Raw genomic sequence first — 14,789 nt, forward strand, 5'->3', positions numbered from 1 at the left:
TTCTCGCCCTTCTTTCCGTCAGCAAGAAAGTAGGAGATCATCCCATGTTTCCAGGTTTTAGAAATCTCAGGATGGGGGAGAGATTTCTAAAACATGGATTTCTTACTTAAAATCCAAGATTCTAAAGAGAAGCGAAACAGACGGTCTCCTTCTCGTCTCCCATCTACAATTTTGAAGAAATCCAAGATTCTAAAATCAACGTATCCAAATGGCCCCTTGGTGTCAGGAATTAAAGAAGACCCTGGGTTCTTAAGAAACATAAGCTTAAAACTGGTAGAAATGATATCCAGCAATGTGTGAAAATACATCAACAGAAAGCAATAGACATTTTTGTCATTTTCTGCAACTACATGAAAGAGTTCTCTCATAACTAGTGATACTATAAAAAAAATTGTTATAACTAGTGATACTTATGTGAATAGGATGATACAGAGACATTCATAGAATTCATGAATGGAAGCTCTCCAAGTGTGAAGGTTTACAAGCGTATCAAGAAGTTTTACAAGGGGCGACTTTCATGTTGAGAGCAGAGGGGGAACAATTAAGAAATCACACTCTTCTAACTTGTGTGGTACTGAACATATAATATGCTGAATCAGAAGAACACTTCAAGCTTCATCAAACTTGACTAAAATCTGTGCTATCTGTGGCTGATGCTTCCGGACCTGCAATAAGCAAAAAAGAAGTCCAATTTCGAAACAGTGTACGGAATCATATCTTTTGGAAAATAATTCTAAAGGTAAGCAACATTTACCTTAATGCCAGCCATTGATAATAACCTGTTCGAAGCAATATATGCAGTGTCTGAATTATTTAACCTCTTCTCCATAAAATATATCACTTCGGAGACACCTGACTGCGAGACAGGAGAACATCACTTTCTATATTTAGCATCATCCCAGTATTCCAAATAATAAAATTAACAATTAAATTGTTAGACAAAAAATATGAATTAAAGGAACAATCGTCCTTCCAGAAAGCAAGACCTACGGACATATGTAACAAGATAACAAAACTAACAAATCCAAAGCAAAGAGGAAAACAAAGTGGCAAAATTATCTGAGTCTATAACTAGTAACAAACACAAAGCATCAGAAGTTTCCGGCTAGTTGGTGAATATCACTAGTAACTAGTAAGTATTAACAACTAAAGTCTGACCTGGATAATGATCTTGGCACATTCATTGCATGGGAACATTGTCACATAAAGCCTCTGCGCAAATTATGAAATGCAGATCCTTTAGTACCAATAACCACAGATCCTTTAGTACCAATAACCACAAAAGAGAACAACAATTGAACCAAGTAGCAGTATCAGAGAAGAACATTCAATAAATAACTCAAGCAAATAGTCTATCACCCAAATAGTCAAATTTATAAGAATTTACACGAAATCCACAAATTACAAGGGATTATGATTTCAGCACTCTAATAATTTACAATCTGATACTTGCAATCTATAATATGTTTATGAAAGGTACTAAGAACGAGCATCACTCCATAGCAGATACTTGATACTCAAATTTCTAAGAATTTATACAAAATACAAAGGGTAAGGTCTGGAGAAATTTGACTTCCTCCTTGAGGGGCATATTTCTTGCAGTGTTGTGTTCATCCTTATATTTGTTCTTGGTTCCTTTCTCGGCCTCCCTTGGCCGTGGGGTGCTTTTGTATTATATCTCTTTTTAAATAAATTTTCTCATCATTAAAAAAAAAAAAAAAAGAGTTATGATTTGTTATAATGTTCCATAGGACACCTTAAATTTTTTTTATTTGTTTTTTTATAACACAGAATTTATCTAAAAACCTTGGCCGGCACCTTAAATTCTATAGATTAAACGAAAACAATACAAGAGGGGGACATGCCAACTAACCTCCAAAACCCAGAAGAGAAACTACCCCTGCTTCCGACGGATACTTGGAATACCCAAAGCATCACATCTTATCGCACCCCTCACCTTACTAGGCTTCTTCTCATAAGCATAGTTAGCCAAAGCACGGGCCACTTGATTTACTTCTCTATAAGTATGGGACAACCGAGCTTCAACCCCATGATTAGAGATTTCAATTGCTGCCAATATAATTTGACGAACCAAGGTTGTTCTTTATTATCCATTGATGCAAGACGATCGAAAGATAAGACTGATACTTTGCTTTGATACCAAATCTGATGTCGGACGATCAAAGTAAGAGACTAATAACTCTGATACCAAATCTGATGCAGAACAGATCGAGTGGAAGTTAAGGGTGAAGAGGATAGGTGAAAATTATCCATGTTATGGGATTGGAAAAAATACTTCTACTAGGTTTAGGGTACATTTAGAAGGGTGCAGACATGTGCTGAGAATGGAGAAATTATATAGTGCACGACCATGCATGCACGTGCAGGCCAAAAAATAGTGGGGCCCGCATTATTTGGGTGATCCAAACCATTTGTTTGTTGGGCCCTGAAGTAGATAGCGTGTGCCCAAAAAATCTTCTCCCTAGGATGATCCTAACCCTCCGATCTGTGGAGGCTGGATCACCCAAATAATGAGGTCCACACAAGTTTTTTGGGATGCACGTGCATGCACGGCCATCCACCGTATAAATTCTTAGGGGAATATGCTGAATATGCCGGGAAGGTACAGATGTATGCCAGGAACGTGCAGTCAGGGGTTTTTTGTGAGAGTAAGAGGCGCAAGTATCAAAGAATAATATGTAGATATTAAGAATATTTTTTAAAAGAAAATAATGAGGATTAAAACAAGAAATTAAAGAGAAATATCAGACCCGAAATCGCTCCAGATTTTTCATAGGCACCACACACAAATTTTCAAGGCTTCACACCTTGAAAAGAAGGTTGTGCTAGAATTCAACTAGCAATCCCGATGCATCGCATCAGGGGGTCAAGGCCTCGCACCTTAGAGAAGTAGACTTTGCATCCATGATTTGCAAGAAGCAACAAAAAATGATTTTTATTCATTCATCAATCCATCATATCACTAAGAAAAGTGCCATGGTGCTACTAGTATATAAGAAAGAAGAGAAACTAAACAGTTCTAAAACCCTAACAAAAAACTAATTTTTGGGGACCAAAATACCCCTAAAGACTTAGAAACTCTTTCCCCACTTAAGATTCCCGTGATACATGGGTGGGATCTATTAAAAACACTAATAACTAAAAGAAACTTTAAAAAGGCATGAGATATGAAACACAAACCCCTTTGTTTCATGTGCAACTAACTCAATCACGGCGGAGGTTAGATCACATCAAATAAGCCATGTGTGGTAGAAGGTCACAAGCTCTTTAGTTCGGAAAAGAGTAAAGCACAGACATATCTCATGATTAAATACACTAATCCACGCCAAAGTTCAACAGCAATGGTGAAAACACTTTGAAACTGTGCTTCACAACTTGTATACTAAATAGATATACCCATGTCTGCCCAGTGCAACCTCCACATGCTTCTTTGTAGCTACAAATTAGGCCATAGAGATTCTCTCAGATCTAGAATTAAAACAAGAAATTAAAGAGAAAGATCAGACATGTAGTCACTCCGGATTTTTTATAGGCATCACACCCAAATTTACAAAGCTTCACACCTTGAAAAAGAAGGTTGTGCTAGAATTCAACTAGCAATCCCAATGCATCACATCAGGGGGTCAAGGCCTCGCACCTTAGAGACTTCACATCCATGATTTACAAGAAGCAAGAAAATATGATTTTTATTCATTCATCAATCCATCATATCTCTGAGAAATATGATGGATTGATGAATGAATAAAAATCATTTTTTATTCGAGTATCAAGGCATCAAGCTCAAGGTTCATCAAGGCATCAAGCTTCTAGTGGGAGAAGATTTAAATAAAGTGGTGGTAGAAAGGAACTCTCTCAATGTTATCCGGGGTTTGAGCAGCTCGCACGTCTTCCTTTGGAGATTTGCCGAGCTATTTGAGGAGATTAAAGATATTTTGGGTAATTCGAGTATCTCCTTCCGTCATATCAAAAGATCCACAAATGGGGTGGCAGATAGGTTTGCAAGGGATGGGGTTCGGATGGCGGCCCTTAAGCAATTCGATTTTTAACCGCCTTGAGCTTTTTCCGATCCTTTGTTATCTTTTCTTTTTGTATTCTCATGTATCCTTTTGTACTCTTCTTCTGTGTTTGTATTTGACCATCTCGGTCATTCTCTCTGAATGAAATTTATACCATTCAAAAAAAAAAATCATCTCTAAGAAAAGTGTTATGGGGCTATAAAAATATTAGAAAGAATAGAAGTAAACAGTTCTAAAACCCTAGCAAAAACCTAATTTTTTGGGACCAACATACCCCTAATGACTTAAAAACTCTTTTCCCCACTTAAGATCCCGTAATATGTGTGTGGGGCCTATTTAAAACACTCATAACTAAAATAAACTTTAAGAAGCCATGAGATATGAAACAGAAGGGAATAAGGCTAACGCCATCCATTTTAAACCCCTTTGTTTCATGTGCAACTAACTCAGTCATGGCAGAAGTTAGATCACCTCGAATAAGCCAAGTTTGGTAGAAGGTCACGAGCTCTTTAGTTCACAAATTGTACACTATATATATATGAGGAATAAGATTGTGCGGTCGACCGCACCAAGCTTAGGTGCGGTCAAAGGCACCAAACTCATGTGGGCCCACTTTGTTAGGATGATCCAAAGCATTCATTTGAAAGGCCCTTACATAGATGGGGTATGTACAAAAAATCAGCTCCATAGGATCATCCTAACCCATCCATTTGTGTCAAAGATTGTGCGGTCGACCGCACACTCCTTTTCCTCTATATATATATATATATATATATATATATATATATATATATATATATATATATATAAACCCACACCTGGCCCAGTGCAACCTCCACATGCTTCGTTGTACCTACAAAATAGGCCATGGAGAACCCGCCCTCACCCCCCCCCAAAAAAAAAAAAACCCACACATACACACACAAAAAAAAAGGAAAAAGAGAAAGAAAAAAAAGAAGAAAAAAAAGAAAAGAAACCCCACACGCACAAACACACAAATAAAATCAATGGCAATGAACAAATTCACTGAACAACTGCATCTGCAAGAAGAACAGACAACTTCTCGAAAACCCACCCCATTGGCAAAATACGAACAATATCTGGACAGACATGGAGGGAAAGCATATGTTGTGGGAACACTTGAGAAAAGACAGCTGTGCCAGAGACTACTGGTAAATATGCTGGAAAAAAAAAGTACGAAAGAAAGCTTCACTTTTTATATTTTTTTAACATTAAAAAATGGTCAAAACTCATTATATAACCTTTATAACATACACGAGACCTGGCCAAAAAAATGGGGATCAGGGTATCCTACAATTGTGGTAGTCCATGAGCACCAACACACTAGTAGCATAGATGAAATAAGGTTTAGCTAATAATATCAAGCTCACATATGTGCCCAAATTTTAAATTCTGATACCAGCATATAAAAACTGCATGTTTCAGAGGTTAAATTGTGTAGGTATGCACATTTATACATGTACTGAACTGCTGATGCAGAATTTGTGAATATTTTCTATGATTAATAACAGATAAAACTTTACTAAAAGAAGGGAGAAAAGATGCTGAAAATAATAGAAACTGATGACATAAAGCTTTGAGAAATATATCAGAAAAACAAGACATTATCCTAAACAATTAAAAAATGGGCTGCTCAGTGCACGAGGCTCCCACCATTGCGGGGTCTGGAGAGGGCTAGATGTACACAGCCTTACCCCTGCTTCGCAGAGAGGCTGTTTCTGTGACATTATCCTTAACAATAGTTCTTGCAAATTTCGAGAAGTGATATAGAAATATTTTGAATCGGGAACCAAGCATCTATAAAATATTACAGCAATATACAGTGAAAGAACATATCGGAGTGAAGATTTAGCTCATAAGCCATCAAGAAGATGCATATAACTCAGACTTCAAAGAGCTTTGAGCAAAAGGAAAGATAGGGAGTGACCTGGCCAGCAGCAGATGCATGGTTGGTATTCAAAATAGCATTAACTTCAGCATGACAGACATAACTGCAAGAAGAGGAACAAAATACAATGACATAACATTGTCTGAATAAATATATATACATCGTTTAGAATGAACCTAAGTCACTGATAGATTGACCATCCCCAAAAGAAAAAAAAGAATAAGATTTGTTAAAGTATAAAAGATAAATAACGCCTTTCTCCAACAGCTTAAGCTTTTGGAGAAGTTGGTAAGTTAACATGGTATCAGAGCCATAGGTCTCAAGTTCAAACCTCCCGGATAGCAAAAATCCACATGCGATGGTCAGCCCAAAGTGGGACCACATGTGCCACGTGTTTGCCAAGTGGGCCACACGTGCAGGGGAGTGTTAACGTATAAAAAGATAAGTAACGCCTTTCTCCAACAGCTTAAGCTTTTGGAGAAGTTGGTAAGTAAACAATATTAAATGTTATTGAACAAAAAGGGGGAAATGGAAAAAAAACATGGAGGCCAATGTTTGATTTAGTAAATTTGCAACTATATATCGAAGGAACAGTGTAATCCCACTAAATTAATAAAACCTATTTTAAAGTTGGATTTTGATTTCAAATTGTTTTTTTTTTTCGAAAATAATTCCAAATTGTCAATGTGTGCTTTCTTTCGTAGATATATTTGAGCTGACAATAAAGAAGATCTAAAAGACAGCTAAGATGATGGCAATAAGAATCCATAGCAAAACATGGACGATTATGCTCTGACGTACATAATGCTCAAATAAATTGGATGCATGCTTAACAGATATTATTTCAGGTCCATTCAGCAACATACGAACCAGATACATGACAACTTTCATGGATGGATTTGAAGCGAGAGAAAAGTTATAAGAATCTTTGGTTAAAAAATAGTAGAATTGACTGATCAGATTAAATTTAATTTGATAGGAAAGTAAATATGCAGAACGGACGGTGAAGAAGGGTGACTTACGGATATTTTGTCTCCAATGGGTCCCCAGTAATAGATTTCTGAAGTGGGAAAAGAAAGAAAACGATGCATTAGAGAACACCCCGTGAGGGAAAAAGAGCATTTAGTTAATCTAGCAAACCAACCTTTGCCCAAGGCAGTTTGTCATCTGAACAACCTCTTGGAAATCCATTATAGCCAATACCTGACTACAGAGACACAAGAATCAGAATGATATGAACTCATGACGACATTTTTTAGATACATCTCCTAAGGGTTGTCACTATCATCAACCTCACAAACATTAGAAATTAGCTCACTACTGTACAAGTCTGGACTGTAATAAGAAATAATCAAAGCGAAACAATGTAATTTTTTTAGTTTTTTTTTTAATGTTCTACTTCTTGATAATAAATAGGGTTGCAAAGCCATTCACAGAGAACAAAAGTACAAATGGAGAGAGAGAGAGAGAGACAGATTTTACATATATTGATAAAATTTCCATTCTCAGGAAATGAATAAGTACACAAAGTTGAAACAGAATGAAAAAGATGGTACAATTCAGAAATGCAGTTTGATACAGAACTGTCACCTTGAAGCAGCAGAAGGAATGGCACGCTTGTAAAATGAAATGATGAAAGTTATTTAGTCACCACGCTCTTCCCTAATGGCATAATCCATTTATATGATGTTCCAGTAGCCTTAAATTGAAACATTTATCAGCAAAAAAAAAAAACACTTAAGTTAGCTACACCCAAGAAAAAAAAACCCACGTGCCGAGTGTGCAAGTCAGTGGACCAAAGTTACTATCGTCTGAGGAAGGTGATTCTGTGCCAAAAAGGCAAGTAAGGTAAGGCTCAAAGAATGTAACTAAACCCTCTTTCATCATAAATTGCTCACTTCAGTCAAATGAACACTCCAGAAAAGCAGGTAACGAGATATAGATGGAAGCAACAAAAACTAGTCCACCAAGAAACCAAAGGATAACTTTCAAGATCAAATTCTTAGTCTCAATCAGCATGAATTAAGTGATGAAAGTAATGGTTGAGAGGCACCAGGTCAATCATACACTGGCTGAGTCAATCCAGATGTGGCCCTTCCAAGTCAATAAAAAATTCAAAAAACTCAGCCAGGTAAATGAAAAACTTGTTTGATTCAGCTGAGTCCACTCACCCAATGCATTGGGCAAGTTCATGTCCAGGTCTGACTTTGTTAAACATTGGATAGAAGTATTTGCTAATGGTGATTTGAAACTTTAATAAGTCATGAGATGTGGATGGGCTTAAAGGGCTTGGGCACCCTCCCCTTAACGGCTAGCTTTTAAGGGTGAGTTCTACCTAGGTCACAACAAGAAGCCCATCCACATCCTTCTCTTCTTCTCCTATTTCTCTTCTCCTTGCCTGCATATTTTACATTACTATGGATACACATAATAGAGCATTACTCAAAGAAAAGAATAGCATGTAATACAATGTAGGGATTTGCTAAACTCCATCGCAAAAGGCTTTTCGCGGCTGGTCTGTTGCACGCCAGACCAGCCACCTCGTGAATGGAGGAAAAAGTTGTTGTCTTCATTAATGAGGTGGCTAGTCTGATGTGCAACAGACCAGCCGTGAAAACCCTTTTGCGATGGACGCTAGCAATTCCCTACAATGTAATATTAATAACTACAAATCTACAATGCATTACGATCATAATGATATTATAGAATGTATATTTTGATATTATGAAAAGATATAATAATATTACAAATTTCAAGAAGTTTTCCTACCTTTTCCAATTTTCTCTATTTGTAATTTTTGTGTTTCTAATTCAATCATGTACAAAAAAAGATCATGAATCGCCCAAGTATCCCACTTGCAAGTTTCAAGTCAAACAAGTTGAGTGCAATAATGGGCTAATGGCTGAAAGTCATTTTTTCATCGCCTACAATTGTGACTAGACATCAGAAGGAAACCTTTTCTTCGGCAAAAGAGATGCCTACCTTATAAACCAAACAACATCCAACAATTGCTAAGCTGTTAAACTAGAACTAAATGATATTTTAATCAGACCAAAGAACCACTTCCATTGTTAAGGGTTTACTAAGAACATTCATATTTGCAATTTGGTTCTGCCATTTTTTAATAGAAATTTAGTACATAGATCACTTTATCTGTGATCAGCACACTTGAAACATTTACACACCAATACAGCATCGCATGGGAGATGTGGCTGTCAGAAAGTATCCAGCAGAAAATATTTTCAGATATAGCATTTCAGATTATCAATCTTACCAAGTATTATCCCATTCTGACTGACCAAGCATGCTCCAACCTATGAAAAAATAATACATAAGAAAGTTAGTTTTGGAGTAATCAAACAAGTGGAGGCTACAATCTAAGTACAGCAGGAGTAGAAGAATACATTTCAAAGCAAAAAAAAAATGATTTGGAGATGTCCTTAAATTTGTTGATAGGGCCTATCACTAACGTAGTTCTTATGTTATTCATGTCTATTTAGGGATGGGTCCATATACGATGGGCCCATCCCTAAATAGACATGAATAACATAAGAACTACGTAAGTGTGCATATATGGACACTAATGGGTTTTTTTCCCTTCTCTCTTTCTCTTTGTCTCTTCGTTCTTGTTCTTTTCTTCCTTGCTTCTATTTTCATGGGATCCAAATACAAATGAGAAAAGATATATGATGTATGCTGTCCATTTTGAAGTCAATTGCTGAAATCATACGAAGTGTGCTAATTTGTGGTTCAATTTGAGAAGTGAAGATAATACCTCGGCTGCCGTGTGCTCCTCCAAAGACGTAAGTGATATCTTCTACTTGCAGTAAGTTATTTTCTTTTTTTATTATTATTATTATTATTTACTTTCCCTTGCAGTGGGTTATAGTGTTTGGTCCATCAGAATTTCATGGACTTCAGATGATTTCTATCAAACTAAATTGATCCAAATATACTCACTCCTTATTGCAAAGGGGAAACTGAAATATTTTACAAAAGAAATCCCTTCCCTAGGTCATATTCATATAATGAGTGGGTAAAAGAGAATGCCCAAATTAGCAGCAACACAATGTTACTGGATATTGCAGAAGAGATATGGGACTCCCTATGTGAAATATATTCGCCTAATAAGAACTTTTCACACTTTTACGAATCATATAAAGAAAATTTGCAGTGCAGCACAGAGACAAGTGTTGGAGAGTATTATGATAATCTAAAAGGAAAGTTGGAGGAGATTAATAATATGTATCAACCTGTTACAAGTGATTTACATAAAGAGTTTAAAAGTAGCTAAATATCTCTTTGGAATAAGATCCAAATGTGAGCTTATCAAAACCCAGATTATGGACGGCAAAGAGATATCTACATTTTTTTTTTTGAAAATTGACAATTTCATTGATTCTATGAAGATTACATTGAGGACCAGGAGTCCCTACTTGCATTACATAGAATCAATTAAGGGTGGCCAGGAGCATACTCCTAGGCCAGTAAAAAACCCAAAAGAAGTGATCTTCTGGGTCAATCGCTACGTGAGGTCTACACTTCCATGCGTTGCCACCATGACGAATAACTATTTCACTTTCCTTTCGAATTCTTCATCTACTACCGCAGCCTAGAGTGCCTTCATCATTCGCCCTTTCTTTCTTTTACACTGCCCAATGGTCTCAATTGAATCGAATCTGTGCCATATTTATGGGGCCCATCAAGTCATATGTGTGACCTGTCACGTCACTCAGACTTCTCCACCACTTTCTAGCTAGCGAATTCGATTTTCAAAAATCCCGCTCAAAGGCCTAAAGCTATTGTGCGCCCCTAACCATGCACGATAGCCAACCCATCGAATCCGATCTTTGGCGGCCTCCAACTAGCACCACCGCCCGTCCCGGGGGATCCCCATTACACCATCGAGCCAAAAACCTCTGTCTAACCCTAGAGACCACCATTGTTCACCCTAACTTCTTCCTCTTCACCTCCACCAGAACCTAAATCCTTAACCCTACCCTTCCTTCCACCCGACCCTAGAGACCTCCATTGTTCACCCTAACTAGGGCTCGCAGCGAGGCGAGGCGGGGCTGGATGTTGCATTCCCTGTCCCCGCCGGAAGGTAAATTCCCCGTCCCCGCTTCGGGGCTGGCTGGGAATCCTCGTCCCTGCCCCGCGGGGAATATCTAATCCCCATCCCTGCCCCCATCTCAAAAAAAAATCCTCAACTCAAAAAAGCTTTTAACGCCCATAAAAAAGAAAGAGACAAGCCGTGTTTGTGCACTTATCAAAATATGGTAGTGCCAATATCACTAGCCTAAAAGAAATATTTACTGTTAATAAACTAAAACTAAAACATTACTAAAATAAGAGGATATTGATAATGGCTTGCATATTAAAACGGGGCGGGGCGGGCCCATCTCCATCCCCATCCCCACCCCGTCCCGGCTCCAAGCCGAGGAATCCCAGCCCTGGGCGGGGCGGGGCGAAGCAGGTCCCCGTTTCCACAGGTGAAATTGGCAGTCCTAACCCTAACAATCTTCCTCTTCACTTCCACCAAACCCTAAATCCCTAACCCTACCCTACCTTCCACCTAACCCTAGTCTTACCTCATTCCTCAACCACTACTTCTCCAGCCACCGCCTTCAACCACTCCTGCTAACTACTGTAACGCAAAACACCTATCCTAACCTAACACCCCGGCCCTTCTAGCCCCAACCTTGCACCTCGATCAAACCTATCTTTACCCCACAATCTCCAGATGGCAACCCTAATGCTATCTCCGGCTACCCATCGCCTCCGCCACTCAACACGGCCCCCAGATCCGGCAACCCATCGCCTCCGCACCATTTCTGACATCCCACGTGTCGTTTCACAGGGGAGATGAGGGTTTAGAATAACCGGCCGTCTCAATACCGTCGTCCGCACCTCCATCATATTTTTTCTCTACCACCACTACCATCACCCCCCACATCCAACCTTCTCCTTTTTCCTCCGAATCCGGCCACCCTTTTTCATGCTCCTGCCACTTCCGATGACTCAACAGCCCACTTTCTCCATCCACCCTACCCAGTTCTGATCATTTCCCCATTAAATCCGGCCCACTCGGACCCAGATCCGGCCATTCCGCACCACCAGCCACCAGTGATATATCCCCTGCGAGATCTGCCCAACTCCGGGCATCATCCGGCCACCAACACCTCCCTTGCCCGTCAAGGGAAAGAGAGGGAGAGATCAGAAAGTATGAGAGATAGATCTAAGAAAAAGAGAGACGGGAGAGATAGAAAGAGTTGGGATCAGAAAAAATAGAGAGAGATCTGGGAGAGATCAGAAAAATGAAAGAAAAGGAAATAAGGGGAGGGGAGAAAGAGAGAGATCAGGAAAGGAGAGAGGGAGAGAGAGACCAGTGAGAGGGAGGGAAGTAAAAAACACTAAAAATGAGAGAGAGAGAGAGAGAGAGAGAGAGAGAGAGAGAGAGAGAGAGAGAAGAAACCTAGGGAGGGAGCAACAGAATCGCCCACTTCTAAGGCAAGGATGAGAACGGCTTGTAACAAGGACAACTGCTCCACAAAGGGAATGGATTCAAAGAGATATCTACATTGAATGATACTTTTTCAAGCCTCCAGAGGATTTCATTTGGTAAAATCCAAATATTATTACCACTAGTGATAGATGTACCCTTGTTATCGTTGGAGAACGTGGTGTTGGTGGTCGTGGTAGACTCTGTGAGCCACAAAAGCGTACTCATTGTGGTCTAACAAATCATAAGGTTAATAATAACTGCTGGGATATACAAGGTAAATAGATGTGAATCCCTACTTGAGCCATTTCATGAGCATTAACTCGTTGTAATTCTAGTATATGATAAGAGTGTTAAGATTCAAACAATAAAGACAGAGATATTAATTGGCAACCAGTGATTCATTCAATACAAGAAACTTGTATGACAATTCTAATTCTCTAACTTCCTCAGCTACCATCGTTGCCGTCAAATTACAGAATGAATACCGAGTTCCATCAAGTTCCAAACATAGCACAAACCACATACTAGTAGATAAAATAGGCAAACGTGTCCAAGGAAGCCTCAGACATTAGAAGGGAATTCTTATTATAACAGTCAAACATCGAAAATATAATTAAAGGGAAGTGATAAATCGACCCCGTAGAGAGAGAAATACACATAGGGGGGGTCGATTTATCACTGCCCTAATTAAATTGAAAGCACAATTTGCATCCGCAAATCGAGATAATCGAAAAAAACACGCACCTGCCTGTTGGGATCCTTGGAACGCTCAGCTGACAGAAATGCAATTGCCATGAAATAATCATCCCATGACAAATATCTGCAACCAATGGTACATAATGTAAAAGTGGAAGTAACTTTTAAAAAGTGCAAATTCTTCCATAACAGAATAGATTTAACCATTCTAATAACAGCTATTCACTCTACACGGTGATGAACAGCGCATATCACACCCATACAGGTGTCTATATCGCTGGAGATTCCGGACCGTCCATTTGTTGGACGCCGCGGCTCACCCACTGGAAGATCCACCAGATGAGATAATCTTTCCCCATGAAAAAAAAAGTAATTTTTGGACCAGATTATACAGTGCAAAACCCTATTGTACGGTAATTGTGTTTGAAGAATCGAGGTGGGTTTGTCAGAAGAGAGCAGAAAATAACTCAGTAACTAAAATATAAAAGAAAATCGATCGTACCCACCCATTACGTTTGGAGGGATCAAAAGGGCTCTGTTTTGGGGATGTTTGGGAGATAACCTCATTTTGCGAGGATTTGATTCGAGAAAAGGGTTTTTTAGGGTTTGAAGAAAATAAGCGAATTGTGATAGCGGATGCGAGGGCGCCCAAAATGGTAGCAGTGGAGACGAGAACGAGGTCTCTAGAATTCATGGCCGAATGAGGAGAAGACACAAAAGGCAAACCCAAAAAGAGCTTTCATCTTTTTTTGTTGCGGTACGTATCAGCTCCCACCAAGGTGTGATAACAGCGGGAAAGACAGCTTTAAATCCACCAATAGGGAAGTGTCTTTTACATCAGAAGGGACACTACTCCACTAAGTAGTGTTGTGAAATGCTACCAACAATCGCGTTTCTTACCTGCCGAGTGGGTGTGCGATAGTTAAAGGAAAATAAAATGACTAGTCCAGTTATCCCAGTCCGAGCTTTAGGTCCATTTGGTTGCACCAAAAATTGCGAAAATCTATAACGTGCGTTTGGATACCACATATTTTGTATTTGGATTGAGTTTTGAGTACAAAATGAATGGATCTGCCAGCTCATGTTGAAGGAGACAGAGAGCGAAGGGGGGCTACTTCCTACTGCAGGGGAGAGGTTAAGGAGCCAAGAGGGTGAAAGAAACTGCCACATCTGGGGATTTCCAGGGAAGAGGTTAAGGAGCCAAGAGGGTGAAAGAAACTGCCACATCTGGGGATTTCCAACGTTATCTGTTAAGTTTTAAAGGCAAAAAAAAGCGTTACAAGGGGGTGAATTTATCCTCAAGCAGTGAACCATTCTCACGAAAACCATTAGGGTGGGGGTGTCGACTTTTATCTGTCGCGCGGTGGATGGGGAATATCAGTTCCCAATAACTATTGTGGCAAAAACTAGAAAAAGTGGCAGCCACGTCAAGAGAAGAGGTACCTGACCACCACAAAAAATGTTCTAGTTAAATGTTCTAACTTTTATTTACATTTTCTTTTGTAGTTCCTTAATTTGTAGTTTAATCTCTAAATACGGACGCTGAGTGGCCGTTTGGATATGTGGATTTTAGAATCTTGGATTTCCTCAAAATTGTACATGAGAGATGAGAGACGAAAGAGACTAGCCGTCGTTTTCTGAT

At 39.0% G+C, this 14,789-nt stretch overlaps 1 protein-coding gene across 1 annotated transcript; it reads right to left on the reverse strand.

Annotated features, from left to right (window-relative positions):
* Window positions 1-305: 305 nt before the first annotated feature.
* Window positions 306-14,139, reverse strand: LOC143889864 (Cytidine/deoxycytidylate deaminase family protein). The gene is made up of 9 exons (XM_077394241.1): window positions 13,654-14,139; window positions 13,196-13,271; window positions 9,221-9,260; window positions 7,091-7,149; window positions 6,969-7,006; window positions 5,986-6,049; window positions 1,159-1,212; window positions 755-856; window positions 306-665 (listed from the first exon to the last, which is right to left on the reverse strand). The coding sequence occupies exons 1-9, from the start codon at window positions 13,839-13,841 to the stop codon at window positions 609-611; spliced, it is 678 nt and encodes a 225-aa protein (XP_077250356.1). The 5' UTR covers window positions 13,842-14,139; the 3' UTR covers window positions 306-608.
* Window positions 14,140-14,789: the final 650 nt, after the last annotated feature.

This window comes from Tasmannia lanceolata, unplaced genomic scaffold (assembly GCF_043159265.1).
Source record: "Tasmannia lanceolata isolate RefF3 unplaced genomic scaffold, GAP_Taslan_0.1 ptg000013l, whole genome shotgun sequence".
In the NCBI taxonomy this organism is placed as follows: Eukaryota; Viridiplantae; Streptophyta; class Magnoliopsida; order Canellales; family Winteraceae; genus Tasmannia; species Tasmannia lanceolata.